The sequence below is a fragment of the Ambystoma mexicanum genome, chromosome 14, assembly GCF_040938575.1.
Source record: "Ambystoma mexicanum isolate Mex_15411 chromosome 14, UKY_AmexF1_1, whole genome shotgun sequence".
Taxonomy (NCBI): Eukaryota; Metazoa; Chordata; class Amphibia; order Caudata; family Ambystomatidae; genus Ambystoma; species Ambystoma mexicanum.
Window position 1 is genome coordinate 639,295,195 of NC_090940.1, and position 22,571 is coordinate 639,317,765.

Here is a 22,571-nt window from a genome sequence, read left to right on the forward strand (position 1 = left end):
TAGCGTATCCCAGGTTATATGTTGGTCTGGTATGGATCAGTCTCTCAGCATATTATCCCATGTTATATGTTTGCTTGGTGTGGAACAGTCTCTTAGCGTATCCCAGGTTATAGGTTGGCTTGGTGTGGATCAGTCTCTTAGCATATCCCATGTTATATGTTTGCCTGTTGCGGATCAGTCTCTTAGCGTATCCCAGGTTATATGTTTGCTTGGTGTGGATCAGTGTCTTAGCGTATCCCAGGTTATATGTTGGTCTGGTGTGGATCAGTCTCTTAGCATATCCCAGGTTATATGTTGGCTTGGTATGGATCAGTCTCTTAGTGTATCCCAGGTTATATCTCTGCCTTGTGTGGATCAGTGTCTTAGCGTATCCCAGGCTATATGTTGGCTTGGTATGGATCAGTCTCTCAGCGTATCCCAGGTTATATCTTGGCCTGGTGTAGATCAGTCTCTTAGCATATCCCAGGTTATATGCAGGCTTGGTATGGATCAGTCTCTCAGCTTAGTATGGATCGTGTTTTAGCGTTTCCCAGGTTATATGTTGGCCTGGTGTGAAACAGTCTTGTAAAGTATCGCTGTGTAGGTCATGTTGAGTATATTGTGTGTAGAGCAGTCTCTTACATTGCTATAGCTGACTTCCTCTCTCTCTTACTCCTTTCAGGTATCAGAGAGGCACCCTGGCTGCAGAGAGGTTACCTCAACGCAGGAGCCCCCGGGGTCTCCCAGGAGGTGGCAGCAGCCCCCAGCGGAAGAGCAGGAGGAGCCTTGTAGCAGCCGTCCAGCCCCAGAGGGGGCGGGGGCTGCAGCCCCCCTAGAGCTGGGCGGTGGAGCTGCAGGGAGGTGGTGCGGGAGCTGCCGGCTCAAACTCGCCGAACTCCAGCGGCAAGCCCTGAGACTGGCTGGCCCAGGCCCACATCCGGTAAGGAGGTATAGGGGACTAGGGAGGAGGGAATGGGGAAGAACATTAAACATATAGCACCATATATATAGGGGGGGCGTAAGGCCAGGGAGGGAGGAATGGGGAAGAACATTAAACATCTAGCACCATGTACATAGGGGGGCAAAAGACTAGGGAGGAGGGAATGGGGAAGAACATTAAACATATAGCACCATATATATAGGGGGGGGCGTAAGGCCAGGGAGGGAGGAATGGGGAAGAACATTAAATATCTAGCACCATGTACATAGGGGGGCAAAAGACTAGGGAGGAGGGAATGGGGAAGAACATTAAACATATAGCACCATATATATAGGGGGGGCGTAAGGCCAGGGAGGGAGGAATGGGGAAGAACATTAAACATCTTGCACCAAGTACATAGGGGGGGCAAAGGGCCAGGGAGGAGGTAATGGTGAAGAACATTAAACACACAAGCCCCATAAACAGAATGTGATCTACAAGGACACTCTGCACGTAACATTGGAAAGCAGAATACAGGCCACACGTGGGAGCAGTGCATTGTGTGTAGGACCTTGTGCCGGCTGCACATGCACAAACCAGAATAATTGATGGGAGATGGGGGGTAGTGAGTATACAGCATTGTGCACAATGCAGGGATCGCACTACTCCCTTAGAAGAAGGGTTCTGTGCATAGGGCACTCTCTGTAGCCTGTAGTTACAGTCTGCAATCGGAGAAGGCCGTCCCCGGTTCATTCTACGCAACACAGGACATTGTGGAAAGCAAAAGCATTATCATTTCACACACAGGACAGGCGCACACAATGAGAATAATACACACACACACACACAGGAGAGGCGCACACAATGAGAATAATACACACACAGGACAGGCGCACACAATGAGAATAATCCGCACACAGGACAGGCGCACACAATGAGAATAACACACTCACAGGACAGGCTTGATGTACTGAATAATGTGTACATATATTTGTGACCTGGGTATTTTGTTTCATATGCACGTGTCTGTTTAGGAGTTCTATATTGGTATAGACCTATGCTGTGCACAATGTCCTGTTTGTTATAGTTGGGCTCGTGGCATGCAGGCGTCCTCTTGGCGCTAGGTTCTGCAAGGACAAGGAGGAAGGAGTGATGAGTGGGTGGAGGGGCAGAGGAAGTGTTGATGAGTGCAGATAGGAAAGAACCCCTGTTTTGTGTTTCAGGGTTTTGCTCGGTGAGCTGTGGCGACGGCACTTGGGGTATGTGTATCCAGAGGGGAGCCCCAAATGTAGACGGCACGCCTGGTTCGCCACTGATGGGGTCTACCCTGAAGGCGAGCGTGCACAGTGGGGAACCAGGCTGTTGGCTGCATGTGTGCACAGAGGGCCTATAGTATAGGGGCGGCAGTGCTGAGCTGCACTCTTCCTAGAACACTCCCGACCTCTTGCAACGTAGCCCTGACTGGGCGCATGTGGAGTCCCCCGGGGGTCCCCTCCATCTCCGCTGCTCTTCAATATTAATGCCCGATCCCACTTGCGTTATCATTCCTTGCCATGACCTTTTGTCCAATCACAGCTGTATCGGCAGCTTGCTGATCAATGCAGTCAATACAGCCGAACTGTCTCGAAGCTGTCATTTACGGAACGCACGCAGCTGGCATCGGGGCCTTGTTTATTTCATGTGCTTTATTTACTGCGCAAACGGGCACTTTTCATCCTTTAAATGGACAAACCCATGCGCGCCACCCCCCACCCCGCCTTCCAGCCCTCGCTTTCTGGCTCCAGCAAGGCCTAGAAGTTTTGGGGCGATGCAGGATGCTGACCTTTCATGACCTCTCAGGTGAACGGAAGGGGGGACAAGTAAAATAGCTCAGCTGAGAAACGCCTGTTTCTGTGATCTGTGTTTGATTTGCAGGTCGCAGGTTCGAATCCCCGAAAAACCACATATGTCCCATGTACAGTGCTTTAGATTAAAGCGCTATATAAAATCCAAATTACAATTTTTATATACAGTGCCACCAATGCTCTGGCAGAGGCAGCAAAGGTCTTCAGCTGTGATGGGGAAGCGTGTGGATTTGGCTTGCCCCGTTGGCACTTGCGCCCACAGCAGTCTAGTGCGAGATCTCACAGGGGTGTTCTATCTATGTGTCATGCCCATTCATTAATAAACGCAGCCACCCCAGTATTTTAAGTTTAATTCGCCACGGGAGCATTGATATGCTTTATTTTTAAACCTGTTCCCATTGGGGGGAGGAGTGGTCCTACATGTGGATCTAACCTTTGACCTAGAAACTAGGCCCTGTTGTTTAACTACCACAAAGCGCATTGAGGCCATACAAATGGTGAAAGAGCGCTATATATATAACCCAATACAATACAATACTTGCAGTTACTGAATCGATCTTTCAGAGAGAGCTCAGACACCTGAAACTTGAATGCGGTATCTGAGGGGGCCTGGTGGCTGCTTAAACTTGCGTGCACCCTAATATCAAGGCTTCAGCAAAACCAGAGAGAAACTCTAAAGGGTTGCTTTGATTGCTGTTATGTTAATATGCATGTGCACTGCACTAAATCACCACCGTAGTAGTAGCAGAGCACCCAGGCTTGTCCATGGAATTACTGTACCCCGCCACGCATATATCTATCGATATATATTCAATAACGGTGCCCCACAGTTATCAAGCGTTTCTGGATGTTGGAAACGTAACAACATTAGGAGCTGCCAGTGAGTGCGCTCGGGCTTCATAATAATAATTGCTGACATCCCTTCCACACAATCGAGTCTCTGTGAATTTCTGGACCCCTCATCCTCGCAGCCCGTCCGGGTTCGACCGCTAATGGAGCCATTCACGGTGGCGAGAATGGCATGTCTTTCCGCGATGCCCCCAATGGGTGCCCACCAAAGCTCAAGTTCTTGTGCGGTTGCTGCTTACTGCCAGCTCACTCCGGTCAGTATTATAGCAGGTCAGTTTTTCAGAATAACCCACAAAAAATGCAAACAGTCTGCTTGCAATTAATTGCCCATAAAATGTTTTCAAACACATTTACGTCAGGCGTGCTGGTGACTGGACCGGAATTTACAGTTCATTGGATTTGCGAGCCCATTTCTGGTTGGAAATGTAATACTGTAAATCTGGCCCCCAGAGGACGAGAGAGTGCCCATATAGGAGCCATATGGGCAGCATGCGACCTGGCACAAGTGCATCTGTTAATCCTGTAACCAGCGCCTTGGTGCCCTTGGGTTTAGAGCGCTTTATAAATGTAAAAAACAAATAAATAAATAACTCTGAACTAGAACCAAACCACTATTGTGTAGCCTGGCCTGCAACTACCTTTGTGTAAAAATAAAATAACACAAAATGGTGTCCATGGGGGAATGAAAAGACCTCGAGGGCACATCCAACGACCCTTATTTATTTATTTTATTTATTTTGACATTTGTAAAGCGCGCCTAACCCTAGGGCAACTGGGACCCTTCAGCCCCCACGGTTTATACCTCCATCCTGCAGGTCTGCTGTGGGGAGGGCTACACTGCAGGTGATGCCCACTGAGGCCCCGGAGTGAGCCTTGGGGTTGACCAAGTTCCAATGCAGACGGGGCGTGGCCATCGACAGCGCCCACCGGCAGTGGGCGCAAGATGGATTTGCATCCGATTGGACACAGCATGGCACAGAGCAGCCAAACAATAAGGGAGTGGAAAGCTATCTAGAAAAATGGCAGTCCTTGAGACGTCTTGGCGCCAGCGTTCCTCATTTCGATCACAGAGGCGGCTGGCGATAGCCACCAGTATTGGAAAATGATTGGTGTAGGAAGAACACGTGGGCTTGGCACTTTTTTATGGCATATTTGGAGTACAGCAGTAGCATGACTGGCCGAACCTTCTCTGCTATCTAAATCCTTGTCAGATTAAGATGATTTAAATCTTCAATTTCTGCCTGCTAAAGCAGCCGTTAGGAAGCTAAATGGTTTACTGCAGCTATCAAGCATCTGTTGTCATTACTTATTTACCAAGTGTGCCCTCCTTAATGTCTAAGGAATTCAGCATCACAGCTCAGAGCCCGGAATTAAAGTGCCAGGCTTGCCTCGTTCCCTTTTCTGGACAGAAAAGGCCAAGACGAGTACTGAGGGCCACTTTCTAATTGGAATATTTGAAGAGCTACACAACCTCTAAATTCTAAACCTGCAGCTGCTGGGAGTGTCCCAGCAGGCGAGTACACCCGCAGCGCAGATGCCTTAATCCTTCTGTGGCACATACTCATTGCTCCGCCGTGTGCTCAATCCGCCACTCACTTCCTACCGTACCCCATCATCAACGGGGTTTACACATTTTATTTTAATTAGGGACGCCAGATAATGGTTCATAAATTCAAGAACTAAACAGGGGATCCTAAAATTGTATGAAAGAGATATTATTGTGAAAAGACAAGGGCAATAGTCAGTATCCAGCATCCAAGCTCCTTGGTGTCATTTTGATTAACATAAGGTTTTGTTTTTCGAGGCCTATCTTTTCCTTAGCAGAGCTTGATCCATATTACCAGATAGCTCAGAGAGTCAAGCGCTTGTGCAGAAATCTCTCGAGTAACGGTACACTGGGTAATTATAACAGCTATTAGTACAGCGCTTAGAAGTAGTGTGGATCAGGCATGAAGTGCAATGACATGTCTCATTATTGACTGAACACGCCTTTTCTCATTACGCCCAGGGCTTTAAGTGGGCTGGGGCTAGCCAGGGCGGTGCCCCGGCAGGCTCAGAAATATAATTCTAAGGCACGGCAGCTGGCTGGGGCTCATTAACGTCCCCTGGCAGCCTCGGCCACTAGAGGACAAGGCTTTTTTCTGAAGCCTGAAACTCTCACTCATGTGCGAGAGTATCAGGCTTCAGAAAAAAATGCCTTAAATACATAATGGTGGTGCCTGCATCTGCGAGGCATTCCTTCAATCAAGAGATGCCCATGGGCTGGCATCACCATTATCGAAGAAAAGCCCTTTTTTTCTGAAGCCTGAAGCTTCCGCTCATTCGTGGGAGCTTCAGGCTTTAGGAAAAAAGACCTTGGCTTCCAGCGGCCTCACCTTTTCAGCCTTAATCGTTCTGCTGTCCTTGCCCAGGCATGATGCCTGGCAAGCTGTGAGCAAATAAATGCAGAGATCAGCACCCGCTCCCCAATGTGGGAGACTGCTGAGCTCTACAAAAGGCTGCCTGGCGGGTTTGCCTGCAGCCCACTATGCCGGAGCTTGATAAGTGGGCGTGGTCTAACGAGCCGGCATGCGCCCCACCACTGTTACGGCATGCCCCCTTGAGTTTTTCCAGTGCCACTGAAGGCACCGATAAAGCCCCACAGTGGTAATTAGACCCAGAGTCCCGATCACTGGTAGCTCAGAGGCTCTGCTCTACTTTACCCAGAGCTCATGGACTGGACTGCCTTCCCCCTAAGCCGGCAGACTATCAAAGCAGAGGTGCAGGTCGTGGCCAATACACTCTTAAAGGAAATTCTCAAAAAGTGTTAGAGAAAGTTAGGAGCCCAGAAAGTGCCGCCCGAAAACGCTGGGCTCAAGGCTCCTACATAATAATCAAAATGATTCAGGGCAAACCAAAATAATAATGTAATACACCCCAAAACCATTCACTGTCTACTAATGAGTTTACAGTTAAGCTTCTGTGCGGCTCTGTCACTGTCTACAGACAGGGTAAAGTATCAGCCAACCTTCAGTGCAGACTGTGTCACTGTCTAGAGACATGGTAAAGTATCAGCCAAGCTTCAGTGCAGACTGTGTCACTGTCTAGAGACAGGGTAAAGTACCAGGGAAGCTTCAGTGCAGGCCAGCGTCACTGTCTAGAAACAGGGTAAAGCATCAGCCAAGCTTCCTTGCAGGCTTTGTCACTCTCTACACACATGGTAAAGTATCACCCAAGCGTCTGTGCAGGCTGTGTCACTGTCTACAGGCAGGGTAAAGCATCAGATTGTCTACATACCGTGTAAAGTATCAGCCAACCTTCAGTGCAGACTGTGTCACTGTCTAGAGACATGGTAAAGTATCAGCCAAGCTTCAGTGCAGACTGTGTCACTGTCTAATGAAAGGGTAAAGTACCAGGGAAGCTTCAGTGCAGGCCAGCGTCACTGTCTAGAAACAGGGTAAAGCATCCGCCAAGCTTCCTTGCAGGCTTTGTCACTGTTTACAGACAGGGTAAAGTATCAGCCAAGCTTCCGTGCCGGCTGTGGCACTGTCTACAGACAGGGTAAAGTATTACCCAAGCTTCAGTGCAGACTCTGTCACTGTCTAGAGACAGGGTAAAGTACCAGGGAAGCTTCAGTGCAGGCCAGCGTCACTATCTACATACGGTGTAAAGTATCAGCCAAGCTTCCGTGCAGGCTGTGTCACTGTCTACAGTCAGGGCAAAGCATCAGCCAAGCTTCTCTGCAGGCCAGCGTCACTGTCTACATACGGTGTAAAGTATCAGCCAGGCTTCCATGCAGACTGTTTCACTGTCTACAGACAGTGTAAAGTATCAGCCAAGCTTCCATGCAGGCTGTTTCACTGTCTACAGACATGGTAAAGTATCAGCCATGCTTCAGTGCAGACTGTGTCACTGTCTAGAGACAGGGTAAAGTTCCAGGAAAGCTTCAGTGCAGGCTGTGTCACCGTCTAGAGACAGGGTAAAGCATCAGCCAAGCTTCCTTGCAGGCTGTGTCACTGTCTACAGACAGGGCAAAGCATCAGCCAAGCTTCCTTGCAGGCTGTGTCACTGTCTACATGCAGGGTAAAGCATCAGACTGTCTACATACTGTGTAAAGTATCAGCCAAGCTTCTGTGCCGGCTGTGGCACTGTCTACAGACAGGGTAAACTATCAGCCAAGCTTCAGTGCAGGCTTTGTCATTGTCTGCAGGCAGGGTAAGGTATCAGCCAAGCTTCCGTGCAGGCTGTGTCACTGTCTACAGACAAGGTAAAGCATCACCCAAGCTTCAGTGCATGCTGTGTCACCGTCGAGAGACAGGGTAAAGCATCAGGCAAGCTTCAGTGCAGGCTGTGTCACCGACTACAGACAGGGTAAAGTATCAGCCAAGCTTCCATGCAGGCTGTGTCACTGTCTAGAGACGGGGTAAAGTATCAACCAGGCTTCCGTGCAGGCTGTGTCTCGGGTAAAGTATCAGCCAAGCTTCGGTGACATCAGCCAAGCTTCTGTGCAGGCTGTGTCACTGTCTAGAGACAGGGTAAGGTATCAGCCAGGCTTCAGTGCAGACTGTGTCACCGTCTAGAGACAGGGTAAAGCATCAGGCAAGCTTCAGTGCAGGCCAGTGTCACCGTCTACAGACAGGGTAAAGCATCAGGCAAGCTTCAGTGCAGGCCAGTGTCACCGTCTACAGACAGGGTAAAACATCAGGCAAGCTTCGTTGCAGGCCAGTGTCACCGTCTAGAGACAGTGTAAAGTATCAGCCAAGCTTCTGTGCAGGCTGTGTCACTGTCTACAGACAGGGCAAAGCATCAGCCAAGCTTCCGTCCAGGCGGTGTCACCGTCTAGAGACAGGGTAAAGTATCAGCCAAGCTTCTGTGCAGGCTGTGTCACCGTCTAGAGACAGGGTAAAGTATCAGCCAAGCTTCCGTGCAGGCGGTGTCACCATCTAGAGACAGGGTAAAGTATCAGCCAAGCTTCCGTGCAGGCTGTGCCACCATCTAGAGACTGGGTAAAGTGTCAGCCAAGCTTCTGTGCAGGCTGTGTCACCGTCAGGAGACAGGGTAAAGTATCAGCCAAGCTTCGGTGCAGGCAGTGTCACCGTCTAGAGACAGGGTAAAGTATCAGCCAAGCTTCCGTGCAGGCTGTGTCACTGTCTGGAGACAGGGTAAAGTATCAGCCAAGCTTCCGTGCAGGCGGTGTCACCGTCTAGAGACAGGGTAAAGTATCAGCCAAGCTTCCGTGCAGGCTGTGTCACCGTCTAGAGACAGGGTAAAGTATCAGCCAAGCTTCCGTCCAGGCTGTGTCACCGTCTGGACACAGGGTAAAGTATCAGCCAAGCTTCCATGCAGGCGGTGTCACTGTCTAGAGACAGAGTAAAGTATCAGCCAAGCCTCTGTGCCGGCAGTGTCACCGTCTAGAGACAGGGTAAGGTATCAGCCAGGCTTCCATTCAGGCGGTGTCACCGTCTAGAGACAGGGTAAAGTATCAACCAAGCTTCCGTGCCGGCGGTGTCACCGTCTAGAGACAGGGTAAGGTATCAGCCAGGCTTCCGTGCAGGCGGTGTCACCGTCTAGAGACAGGGTAAAGTATTAGCCAAGCTTCCGTGCAGGTGGTGTCATCGTCTAGAGACATGGTAAAGTATCAGCCAAGCTTCAGTGCAGACTGTGTCACTGTCTAGAGACAGGGTAAAGTATCAGCCAAGCTTCCGTGCAGGCGGTGTCACCGTCTAGAGACAGGGTAAAGTATCAGCCAAGCTTCTGTGCCAGCGGTGTCACCATCTAGAGACAGGGTAAAGTATCAGCCAAGCTTCCGTGCAGGCTGTGTCACCGTCTGGAGACAGGGTAAAGTATCAGCCAAGCTTCCGTGCAGGTGGTGTCACCGTCTAGAGACAGGGTAAAGTATCAGCCAAGCTCTGTGCAGGCTGTCACTGTCTAGAGACAGGGTAAAGTATCAGCCAAGCTTCTGTGCAGGCTGTGTCACCGTCTGGAGACAGGGTAAAGTATCAGCCAAGCTTCCGTGCAGGCTGTGTCACCGTCAGGAGACAGGGTAAAGTATCAGCCAAGCTTCCGTGCAGGCGGTGTCACCGTCTAGAGACAGGGTAAAGTATCAGCCAAGCTCTGTGCAGGCTGTCACTGTCTAGAGACAGGGTAAAGTATCAGCCAAGCTTCTGTGCAGGCTGTGTCACCGTCTGGAGACAGGGTAAAGTATCAGCCAAGCTTCGGTGCAGGCTGTGTCACCGTCTGGAGACAGGGTAAAGTATCAGCCAAGCTTCCGTGCAGGCTGTGTCACCGTCTGGAGACAGGGTAAAGTATCAGCCAAGCTTCGGTGCAGGCTGTGTCACCGTCTGGAGACAGGGTAAAGTATCAGCCAAGCTTCCGTGCAGGCTGTGTCACCGTCTGGAGACAGGGTAAAGTATCAGCCAAGCTTCTGTGCAGGCGGTGTCACCGTCTAGAGACAGGGTAAAGTATCAGCCAAGCTCTGTGCAGGCTGTCACTGTCTAGAGACAGGGTAAAGTATCAGCCAAGCTTCTGTGCAGGCTGTGTCACCGTCTGGAGACAGGGTAAAGTATCAGCCAAGCTTCGGTGCAGGCTGTGTCACCGTCTGGAGATAGGGTAAAGTATCAGCCAAGCTTCCGTGCAGGCTGTGTCACCGTCTGGAGACAGGGTAAAGTATCAGCCAAGCTTCTGTGCAGGCGGTGTCACCGTCTAGAGACAGGGTAAAGTATCAAGCAAGCTTCCGTGCAGGCTGTGTCACCGTCTGGAGACAGGGTAAAGTATCAGCCAAGCTTCCGTGCAGGCGGTGTCACAGTCTAGAGACAGGGTAAAGTATCAGCCAAGCTCACACCGTCTAGAGACAGGGTAAAGTATCAGCCAAGCTTCTGTGCAGGCTGTGTCACCGTCTGGAGACAGGGTAAAGTATCAGCCAAGCTTCGGTGCAGGCTGTGTCACCGTCTGGAGACAGGGTAAAGTATCAGCCAAGCTTCCGTGCAGGCTGTGTCACCGTCTGGAGACAGGGTAAAGTATCAGCCAAGCTTCTGTGCAGGCGGTGTCACCGTCTAGAGACAGGGTAAAGTATCAAGCAAGCTTCCGTGCAGGCTGTGTCACCGTCTGGAGACAGGGTAAAGTATCAGCCAAGCTTCCGTGCAGGCGGTGTCACAGTCTAGAGACAGGGTAAAGTATCAGCCAAGCTCTGTGCAGGCTGTCACTGTCTAGAGACAGGGTAAAGTATCAGCCAAGCTTCTGTGCAGGCTGTGTCACCGTCTGGAGACAGGGTAAAGTATCAGCCAAGCTTCGGTGCAGGCTGTGTCACCGTCTGGAGACAGGGTAAAGTATCAGCCAAGCTTCCGTGCAGGCTGTGTCACCGTCTGGAGACAGGGTAAAGTATCAGCCAAGCTTCGGTGCAGGCTGTGTCACCGTCTGGAGACAGGGTAAAGTATCAGCCAAGCTTCCGTGCAGGCTGTGTCACCGTCTGGAGACAGGGTAAAGTATCAGCCAAGCTTCTGTGCAGGCGGTGTCACCGTCTAGAGACAGGGTAAAGTATCAGCCAAGCTCTGTGCAGGCTGTCACTGTCTAGAGACAGGGTAAAGTATCAGCCAAGCTTCTGTGCAGGCTGTGTCACCGTCTGGAGACAGGGTAAAGTATCAGCCAAGCTTCGGTGCAGGCTGTGTCACCGTCTGGAGACAGGGTAAAGTATCAGCCAAGCTTCCGTGCAGGCTGTGTCACCGTCTGGAGACAGGGTAAAGTATCAGCCAAGCTTCTGTGCAGGCGGTGTCACCGTCTAGAGACAGGGTAAAGTATCAAGCAAGCTTCCGTGCAGGCTGTGTCACCGTCTGGAGACAGGGTAAAGTATCAGCCAAGCTTCCGTGCAGGCGGTGTCACAGTCTAGAGACAGGGTAAAGTATCAGCCAAGCTCACACCGTCTAGAGACAGGGTAAAGTATCAGCCAAGCTTCTGTGCAGGCTGTGTCACCGTCTGGAGACAGGGTAAAGTATCAGCCAAGCTTCGGTGCAGGCTGTGTCACCGTCTGGAGACAGGGTAAAGTATCAGCCAAGCTTCCGTGCAGGCTGTGTCACCGTCTGGAGACAGGGTAAAGTATCAGCCAAGCTTCTGTGCAGGCGGTGTCACCGTCTAGAGACAGGGTAAAGTATCAAGCAAGCTTCCGTGCAGGCTGTGTCACCGTCTGGAGACAGGGTAAAGTATCAGCCAAGCTTCCGTGCAGGCGGTGTCACAGTCTAGAGACAGGGTAAAGTATCAGCCAAGCTCACACCGTCTAGAGACAGGGTAAAGTATCAGCCAAGCTTCTGTGCAGGCTGTGTCACCGTCTAGAGACTGGGTAAAGTATCAGCCAAGCTTCCGTGCAGGCTGTGCCACCGTCTAGAGACAGGGTAAAGTATCAAGCAAGCTTCCGTGCAGGCTGTGTCACCGTCTAGAGACAGGGCAATGCAGCCTGGATCGGGCGTTTCTTCTGCACACGGAGGGCACTGAGGGTTGACTCCCCTCTTTCTATAACACAGCCCTGTATGTACACCACGGAGGCCGCCATCTCCTGCCTCCAGTTCCCTCGCTGGCCCGCACTGAGGTGGACGGTAGAACCTTTCTGCCTAATCAACATTCCCTCTAATATGCCTGTAACTTTCACAGACTGGGGGTTCCTCCGCTTTTCCCGTCTCTCCGAGACTGGGGTGGGAGCAGCGACTTCCCTGAACCAGGGCCTGGCATTCTAAGCCCTCCTGGTGACCTGCCTGGGTGATAGAATCAGAGGGCATTAACTCTCGTTCCCCAGGAGCCTCTGGGGTTAGTGGCCACCTCCCCAGGGAGCCCTCTGCTTCCCCAACCCTGGCTCCCTTTAGCTCATGAGAAGGTGCAGTCCTTAGTGTCATGCGAGAGATGCCCTCGGGCATCCCCCCCCCCCCCAGGCATTCCGCTGCCACGTCCTTGCTTTGATTGGACGGCTATGGCGGGAAAAACACCCGCCAGCATGGTTCCCTTCACAAGCGCCTTGAGGACCCGCTGCAGGTGAAAAGAGAGAGCGAGCTTTACGAGCTATCCCCTCCGCCCCCCCCCTCCGTAAAATCACAGAACGTCAACCCCCTCCCCTTTGAACACCGCGACCTGCCCCCGCAATAGAGCTGTACCTCGCATCCACTTACTCACAAAACAGGGGGTGCTCCCAGATGCTCTTTCCTGGACTCAGACACAGCAGGGAACTTGCCTCTGGGGGGGGGGGGGGGCTTCTTTTCTAAATGTTGCAGGGATGTTTCCATTCACGAGGTGCCTGTACAGACCCCGGGGCGTGTCCCTTCAGGTCGCCCCCCTCGTGCATTAGACGTGTTTATGTCACAGTGCTTCACCCTCACAGCGGTTTCTTTCCACTTCATTTTGTGAGGCCTCTCCCGTGTGACGGGAGCTTTAGAATTTTAAATAACACGAGAGCAGGCCCTTTTTTGCTTGAATTGTCCCTGGATGAGGTTTAGACGGACATTGTTTTGAAAACAATGAGCATGAGGGTGTTTACAAGATTGTGTAGAATGGGGGCTCTCCAACGTAGCTTTGGCACACTTGACCTTCATTCTCACCAAGGGTTCCGGTGGAGGCCGGCTTAGTTCCCATTGTGTCTATACATAGGTTTAGTAGCCAATTCTAAGGCTGGATTTCATACTCTAATTTTATTTTCTCACTGTGGAGCGTGGGTGGTGCCCTCGCACTCGCACCGCGGCGGTCCCCCGGTCTAGTCTTGAATGGGGAACGGAAGTTTAAATTTCCCATTGTCCGGCCGAGTCGCTCTACGGGCCAGCCCGGAAGCCTACAATGGCCAACTTTCTTCTCCTGCTTAGCGGGTCCCTTTCTCTGAGGCCGAGAAGGTAATGGCTCCTTATCTGGCCGGGGCAGGTGAATGGGCCTTTGTGGTTGGGAAGCGCAAGTGCGCGCTAGTCAATGGCTCTTGTTCAGGTGTTCGCTTGAGGAGACCTTTCGCCGGGCCCGGGCTGTGTGGTCTCATTTGTGTTAAGCCTCTTGGGGAGGTGGACCTCTTTGATAAGGGGCCGATGATGGGTAAATTAATCCCCCTTCTTCTGTGGTTTGGGCCATGTAACAAAAAGTAATTACCTAATAGCTGTCACAGTGCGAAGGCCGGGGCCATGTTGTTGGCGATAGAGTTACGGCAGCGAATCCCCTTTCAGGAATAATGGGTAGTCTGTTATAGACGTCAAGGCCCATGTGTAGAGTACAGGCGGGCCATGCGATCAACGCAAAGCGCCGGTAGACTCCCAAGAAAACTCACTCACCGCACTAACTACCAGGAGGAAAATCACAGCCTTCTATGAAGAAACCACCAAGAACCACACTTTCTCAATGTTCAGTCCTGTCTAATAAATGTCCTTCGTGTCTATGTGTGCCCTGAAGCCCCAGGGTTCCCGGCGCTATATAAGTAAATAAATAGCAAAGAGCGGTCAATCAAGGGTATGCTTGACTGCCCAGTGCCGCCAAGCTGCTAGCACCATAACTCATTCCACGATACCCTTGGTTTCTTGATCCGTAGGGCATTGCCCAAAGCAGTTGGAATGACGTTTGTTATATGTTTGTCCACGTAAATTCTTTCGCTGGCGTAAATATAGCTTGAAAGAACGTATGCAGACGATTCTGTCTTGGCATGTTGGCGCTCAGCGTGCAGGAATGCTACCCTTGGAATGTGGGGGGCCATCTTGGATGCTGGAAGAATGCGTCTGCGTTACCATAATAAGCCGGGCATCTTTCAGCGCTGGGTGTGAGAGGTATCTGCACACCTGGGTTACAGGTCCACGCCAGGTGGTCAGGGGCTCGCAGACGAAAAAAAGACCACCTTTCTGCGGTTAATAATTGACCATGAACCGACGGGGGAGTTTCACCCCTTATAAAAGAGAGACTCCAGCTTGAATGGATACAGGCTGAAATGTTTACATTTTACAAGTTATGCAAACTAGATGAATTTTTTAACACTGGCACTTTCCAAACTAACTTACTTAAAGTCATATTTCAAAAATGTTTATGTTAAAATAAAGCATGACAAATAGTACTTTTCCCTGCAATGACTGTGCCGATTCTCACATGCACAGACTATGCTTAGATTGTGCAACAATAGCTACTGAGACAGCGGTGCTGTGCAGTACTGGCTGCTCAGGCGCACTGCTGTGCAATGCTAGGTCTCCAGGTATTACCCAAGATTTAATGCTTGTGTACTCTGCAGTAATAGCTACTTGTAACAGTACCTGCCTTGATACTGGGCAGTACTGCTGTCTAGGCATTGAGCATTATTAACTATGTACAATACCTTTCACAATCTGGTCTTTTTACTGTGCAATACTGACTGCATGGGAACTGTAATAATAGGTGCGTGACTGCCATGCAGTACTGTATGCACGAGAACTGAGCAAAACTTGCAGCCTGCGAGCAGCTTAATACTGGGCCCCAGATTACTATTCAATACTGGCTGCTTGGATACTGTGCACAAATACTGGCTGCCTGGGTATCGTACTGTGTACTCTTGGCAGTCTGAGTACTGTGCACTACTAACGACCTGGGTATTGTACTTGCAATACTGGCTTCCCGAATACTGTGCAGCATTGGCTAATTGGGTATGCAATCCTAGCTGCTTAGGTATTGTACTGTGCAATAATGTCTGCCGGAGTACTAACTACCTCTGTAGTGTACACCCGGCTGGCAGAGTCCTGCGCAATCCTAGCTGCCTGGGTATTATAGTCTATAATCTTGGCAGCCAGAGTACTGGAGACTACTGACTACCTGGGTATTGCACGTGCAGTCCTAGTTGCCTGGGTAATGCAAATACTGTGTGCTGTACCCTGCCCCGTACCGCCTGTCTGGTTACCAGTTAATATGTGGCGGCCTGGTATGCTTTGGGTATATCGTCTGCTCGCTCATGGACTCCCGCATTACTGTACCTGTCGCCGTGGTGGTTGTGAAGCCTCGGTGCTTGCCCTCTGCCTGCTCCCGTGATGACACAGGTGTCCGCTCTCACATTAGATCTCCGCCACCTTTGCACAAAGGGTTCCAGACCGGTGCACAGTGCTCCTTGATTTGTCCACTCAATAATGGGGTTCACACCCTCTGCTTTGGGGAGGCTTACCCACTTATCCATTATTTAATGCGAGATGAAATGGGGGAGACAGAGTACATATTGTTTAACTTACTTGGAATGCACCTTCAAATCCTAGGCAATGTGTAATTTGCCCCAGGGAATTGTCTATTTTCGTACAGGGCAGTGCTACTTTATACATGGCTTAATCAACCCAAGACAGACATCTGCAAGGCTGGCAGGACACCCGCATACCTGGTTTCACCCTTGCTAGGGGTCATCAGTGCAGTACAGCCCTGACAGCCTTGAGGTCTGAGCTTTGGGAAGAATTGAGCGAGAGCTAAAGAAGTGGGAAGTCCTTCCGGGTAATGGCGCAACAGCATAACAGGAAGTTGTAATACGCTGCAGGAAACAGAGAGGAAGGGATAGCAGGAGCACCGACAAGAGGGCTGACTTTACAATTACAAAGGTTCAAGCCTTTCTTGCCCTGTGATGGCTCTACCAATAATTGACTTTGCCAATGCTTGCTATGATGGCAGCCATGATGGACTGGGAGAGTCCATCGTAGCCGCATGGTTTAACCACACCAGCCGTGTCAGCCATAGACATCAGTAATAACGATGATGGCCACAACAAAAATAAACACAATGGGCCTCATTAGGAGTTTGGAGTTAGCCATGCCGTTTTTAGTGGCATGGCTACCCCCAAACCGGGTACCGGGTCCGGGTCCCGAAAATAGGGAATTACCGGGCCATTCCGACCTTGGAGGGCCCAGTAATTCCCTTTCGCGGGACCCGGACCAGGTACGTCCCCATTCCCATTTGAGCCCCCATAGGGCTCAACAGGAATGGGGAGGATGCTAACAATGGGCCCATTAATGACGGGGGCCGTTGTTAGCATCCTGGACTGCTAGCGGGTCCCGCTCTGCACGTCTGGTCTGGCCAGGCGTCCAGGGCAGGACCCGCTGCAGACCTAGTAATGAGGCGGCCCGGAATGAACGGCCGCCTACCGTGAAATGATGCCCAATGTCATGCGGTACAAAGGTGGAAAACACATCAATGCACCAGCAGCTTTGAAGCAAAACAAACTCTTAAAAGCAACAATCAACAACACACTCCCTAACCTCAAAAGTTCAATTTGCTTCTACAAAATGGATGCAACTCTAGCAGTGCGTTGACCGTGATGCTCTCTTTCGGCATCACCAAGCAGTAAATAGACAGCATGGCTCCTCCTCTAAGCATCGTGAACAGCTTCGATAGAGAGCTAATGCTGCTTCTAGCCAGACCTATAAAGAAGAAGCAGGGAAATGGTAGGAGAGGGGAGGTCAATGGATCGACACAAGGAAGGGCAAGAGGGTGCCGGGCCAATGCTTTAAAAGGTTGCAGTGTTAAATGGCGGGCCCACATCCGAGAGAGAGAAGGCGGAGCCATCGATTACCAGCCAATCGCATTCTAGAGTCCAGGGTCATGGTATTGATTCAATTCATATTTAATCGCACGTCAATAGACACATTATCGCGAACTGTGAAGGCATCATACAACAGTACATAAACATACAGTGCAAACATATCCATCTTCATGCGACCACGTGACCCGTAACCAGCTCCCTTCCTTTCGCTTCCGACGCCAGTAGAGGGATATTCCCAACTATGCGTGATAAGGGAAATTAATCGCTCCCTGGAACCATTCTTGCCCCCTCTCGTGAAGCAGGGTTTATATGTGCACAAAAAAAAACACTCTAAAGAGGGCCGACCGACAAAAAACCTTAGCCGATCGCCGCCGTGGGCTTCACGCCAATGACGCTAAAGACATGGGCATCACTTCTATAACCTACAGCGGACATTCTTCTGTCAAATATAGAGGTGGGACATTTTAGTGGAAGTTAATTTCTATTGGTTGATTTTGCAAATGTTAGATGAGGAGTAGAAGCAGCCTTGAGCAGGATAAGGAGTAGAAGTAGCCTGGGGTGGGTTGAGGATTAGAAGCAGCCTGGGGCAGGATGAGGAGTAGAAACAGCCTTGGCAGGTTGAGGAGTAGAAGCAGCCTGGGGCGGGTTGAGGAGTAGAAGTAGCCTGGGGCAGGATGAGGAGTAGAAGCAGCCTGGGGCGGGTTGAGGAGTAGAAGCAGCCTTGGGCAGGATGAGGAGTAGAAGCAGCCTTGAGCAGGATAAGGAGTAGAAGCAGCCTGGGGCAGGATGAGGAGTAGAAGCAGACTTGTGCAGGATGAGAAGTAGAAGCAGCCTGGGGCAGGATGAGGAGTAGAAGTAGCCTGGGGCAGGATGAGGAGTAGAAGCAGCCTGGGGCAGGATGAGGAGTAGAAGCAGCCTGGGGCAGGATGAGGAGTAGAAGCAGCCTGGGCGGGTTGAGGAGTAGAAGTAGCCTGGGGCAGGATGAGGAGTAGAAGCAGCCTGGGGCGGGTTGAGGAGTAGAAGCAGCCTTGGGCAGGATGAGGAGTAGAAGCAGCCTTGAGCAGGATAAGGAGTAGAAGCAGCCTGGGGCAGGATGAGGAGTAGAAGCAGCCTGGGGCGGGTTGAGGAGTAGAAGCAGCCTGGGGCAGGATGAGGAGTAGAAGCAGCCTGGGGCGGGTTGAGGAGTAGAAGCAGCCTGGGGCAGGATGAGGAGTGGAAGCAGCCTGGGGCAGGATGAGGAGTAGAAACAGCCTGGGGCGGATTGAGGAGTAGAAGCAGCCTGGGGCAGGATGAGGAGTAGAAGCAGCCTGGGGCAGGATGAGGAATGGAAGCAGCCTGGGGCAGGATGAGGAGTAGAAGCAGCCTGGGGCGGGTTGAGGAGTAGAAGCAGACTTGTGCAGGATGAGAAGAAGACGCAGCCTGGGGCAGGATGAGCAATACAGTTCAATTCAGACCGGAGCGAGGAGTGGGATGTGTGGGTGGGGGCTGAGCAGATGTACACGTGGATTGAATGTGTGGTGGCTAGACAGGTGGGGCAGCTATGAATATTTACTCTATTTTTTAAAGAACTTCCTTTTTTAGTTAGACAGCGATCCAAGTCAATCGCCACAGGGAGGGAAATGGCGCATCTACGCTTCATTATCTGTACTCGCGTACTCTCTTTAAGCATTGGTTTGGTGCGGTACCACTTGCGCCGAGCCAGAAAATGGCTTAGCCATTCATCTCTCCTAGCCACATAGCTGCAGGAAAACCCTTTGCGGCTGGCCGCTGGTCCCGGACTCCTTTACTGATGTACATGTGCCCTTCGCCACTTAGCCCCACCGAGCTTCCTTGTCACAAGTGGGGGACCACCCCGTCAACCCCACGAACTCCTGCCGGCCGGCGCCCCTTTCGCCCTCACCCCATCTCCCTTTGCTCTACCTCCCCCCTTTGGCATTTTCCCTCCCCCGTCTTGCAGTATTCCACATGTGGATTGGTAGAGATGAATAAACAAGGGGCGGCCATTTTGCCTCTTCACCGGAAGTCACACGGACTGTATCCTTGTCTCCTTTTCATCTACAGGTACTGAACTGCAGCTAACTTGCAGAATGTAACAAATACAGCTCCTCATACGCTTCCTCGAGGCCTGCCCACTCGCACAAAGGCTTCCCGCGCATCCACGTGCGCCCGGGCCTCGCGTACCCTTGAAGTGATTGGCGCGCACAGTTTCTCCTGCCGCGCAATGTGCTCTTTCATCACTAACTACAAACAAAGCTGCAAGGACTGTAGGACTTTTCTTTTCTGGGGAAAGCAACGCAGTCAGCAAAAGGCGTCGCCGCCGCAGTGCGCACACTTCCTTGCAAATGGCGCAGGCAAGCGCCAGCAGAGCGCGCTGGAGTGATCTGCAACTTGCCGATGGCGCAAAGCGATCTAGCGTCATCAGAAAAGACCCAGTGCATTATTCAGGCCCGATAGGCTGGTGGGGCTCTGTGTCCGGCGAGCTCGACGCATGCCAAAAAAATAAGAGGGACAAGGATGGGGGGAGGGGGGAGTAAGAAATGATCTTGCGAATTGTTCTGGGGTATCTCTCTTCAGCAGTGTAGATTTGCATTTTCGGATTTATAGGTTTTAATTATGCTTTAGTGGCCTGTCCAAGGGTCTTTCTGTAGGATTCCACGCCCCAAGTCTTAGCATCCATGACCTATAACCTTCTTTATTCTTGCCACCTTTGTTCAAGTCGCCCTTTGATCACGCAACGGGTGCGGTTTCCGAAATCCCACCAAGAGCCAAACAGGTGGGAAACACTTTGGTGATATACATCAACTCAACAAGAAGCGAGGCTTCTGGACACCCAGCAGGCATGAAATATAGATTTCATTAAGTTGATAAACCTCGTGGCCCTGTTCGCGGTGTCTCCAGCAGGGCCTTTGTGTGGGCATTATCACTTGGGAGATGAAAAGGTCTCAGGTTTCCCTCTCAGTCCCACATGCATCACCCCTGATGATGACCTGTCACTTGAAAGTGCTCCGCGTGGCAGGTAATACCGGGGACTTCTATGGTCCTTTTTAATTGCCATGAACTTTTCAATCAATGGTACAATGGAAGGCGATTGGACACCTTCTCTCGAGAATTGCCTTCAAGTTTCTTGACGCCATCTTGTCTATCGAGATGTCCTGGAACAGCGCAAGCTCTGCTGGAACACGTATCCTGGTTATGGTTCGGGGTTCTGCTGCACCCCCCAGGCCTGTGGCTCTACCAGAGAGGAAGGGGTGATGTCACAGATCCTCTCGGTAGGACGCTGCATGGATGGTAGGGCTTTGCGGGCAGGCGTGAAAAAGTACTATCAGAGAAAGAAGAAAGCTAAAACGGGGAAAACATCTATGTGGGCCCTGTGGCCCTACCTGTAATATCCCAGGGGTCCAAGCGGGACACTTTCCTGATGCCTCCAGTGGGAGCGAGAGAGCAGTGGCAATGCGCCAAGGGGCACTTCTGCTGCTTCTCCCCACTGGGCACTCACCGCCAGTGTTCAATGCACTAGTGCACAGCCTCTGATGCTACCGGGAACACAGACCCTTCCGTCCTAGGCCCCCTCTCTGCAAGGGGTAGGGGCTAAAAGTAAAGAGGCGGCAGGGAATGCGGAGCTAGACTGGCATGAAGATGCTACACCCGGGCATATGGGGCTACACCCGGGCATACAGAGTCTACACCCGGGCATATGGGGCTACACCCGGGCATACAGAGTCTACACCCGGGCATATGGGTATACATCCGGCATATGGGGCTACACCCGGGCATACAGAGTCTACACCCGGGCATATGGGGCTATACCCGGGCATACAGAGTCTACACCCGGGCATATGGGGCTACACCAGGCATACAGAGTCTACACCCGGGCATATGGGGCTATTCCTTGACATGTGGCTATATATCTGCTCCTGGAAGGCAGCACATGGCATGTGATGACCGTAACTGCACAGGTGTGGCTGCACCTGGCATACGTGGAAATAGTTGGGCATGTGAGGCTGTACACAGAATATAATGGCAGTACCTCATCTGTTTATGAGACTGCGCTTGACATATTATGGCAGTACCTCAGCCTATGAGGCAGCACTTGGCGTGTGATGGCCGTGCCTCAGCCTATGAGGCAGCACTTGGCATGTGATGGCAGTACCTCAGCCTATGAGGCAGCACTTGGCGTGTGATGGCCGTGCCTCAGCCTATGAGGCAGCACTTGGCATGTGATGGCAGTACCTCAGCCTATGAGGCAGCACTTAGCGTGTGATGGCAGTACCTCAGCCTATGAGGCAGCACCTCAGCCTATGAGGCAGCACTTGGCATGTGATGACAGTACCTCAGCCTATGAGGCAGCACTTGGCGTGTGATGGCAGTACCTCAGCCTATGAGGCAGCACTTGGCGTGTGATGGCAGTACCTCAGCCTACGAGGCAGCACTTGGCGTGTGATGGCCGTGCCTCAGCCTACGAGGCAGCACTTGGCGTGTGATGGCCGTGCCTCAGCCTACGAGGCAGCACTTGGCGTGTGATGGCCGTGCCTCAGCCTACGAGGCAGCACTTGGCATGTGATGGCCGTACCTCAGCCTACGAGGCAGCACTTGGCGTGTGATGGCCGTGCCTCAGCCTACGAGGCAGCACTTGGCATGTGATGGCCGTACCTCAGCCTATGAGGCAGCACTTGGCGTGTGATGGCAATACCTCAGCCTATGGTTGGGGAACAGGAACGAGTGTGTGCGAAAGCCCGACCTGTGCAGTTGGGGAATGGAGGAGAGTGTGTGCGAAAGCCCGACCTGTGCGGTTGGGGAATGGAGGCAAGTGTGTTGCGAAAGCCTTGCCTGTGCGGTTGGGGAATGGAGGCAAGTGTGTTGCGAAAGCCTTGCCTGTGCGGTTGGGGAACGGTGGCGACAGCAGCTCTTCAGAAAGGTCCCTTTGACCATGACAGAAACCTCGGAGAAAGGTTATGGGGTGGAAATAAATCTATACCCAAGATTAACTGCACAAGTGCAAAGAGGGGACTTGCAGAAAGTTTCCAGCCTAGTAATAGTCCTGCAACTGACCCCGCAAGTCTGCCACAGCACCGCCCTGACCCCTACCCTTAAACCATCCGACAGGAAGGCGAGAGATGTGATGGCCGGCTTTTGCTGCTCCGCCGTTCCTGAAACGAGCCAGACCGCGGGTAGAGCTGGATACCACCCACCCTGTAATTGCGACCAGGGCACGGTTCCTGCGCAGCTGCTGACAAAATGATAGCCCCCCCCCACTTAACCGCCTGCTTCTGATCTCCAATGACAGAGCCAATAGAACACGCGCTTCACTGCGCTCCAGAGGTTCCAGGGCGCATGACCCAGGGTTCCCATGAGCCACACGTGGATAACTCAACCAATCACGCCTTAGGACGAGAGTTCCTAGTGGATTGCATGGTGAACTTAAGAGCGGTGCGGTTAAAGGGTTCTAGAAAATACTTCTTTCTAAAGGTCTCAAGAATAAATGACCAATTTAAAATGCGTAGTTCCTTTTTTTTAAAATGTTCGGGGGGAG

The 22,571-nt window shown here is 51.6% G+C and overlaps 1 protein-coding gene across 4 annotated transcripts in view; it reads left to right on the forward strand.

The window, feature by feature from the left end:
- KIF26A (kinesin family member 26A) overlaps positions 1 to 22,571 on the forward strand; it is a 249,432-nt gene that overhangs the window by 23,955 nt on the left and 202,906 nt on the right. For all 4 annotated transcript variants that reach the window (XM_069638136.1, XM_069638135.1, XM_069638133.1 and 1 more), the window contains exon 2: positions 662 to 919. In XM_069638136.1, the coding sequence (XP_069494237.1) occupies positions 662 to 919 (258 nt within the window). The remainder of the gene's footprint in view (positions 1 to 661; positions 920 to 22,571) is intronic.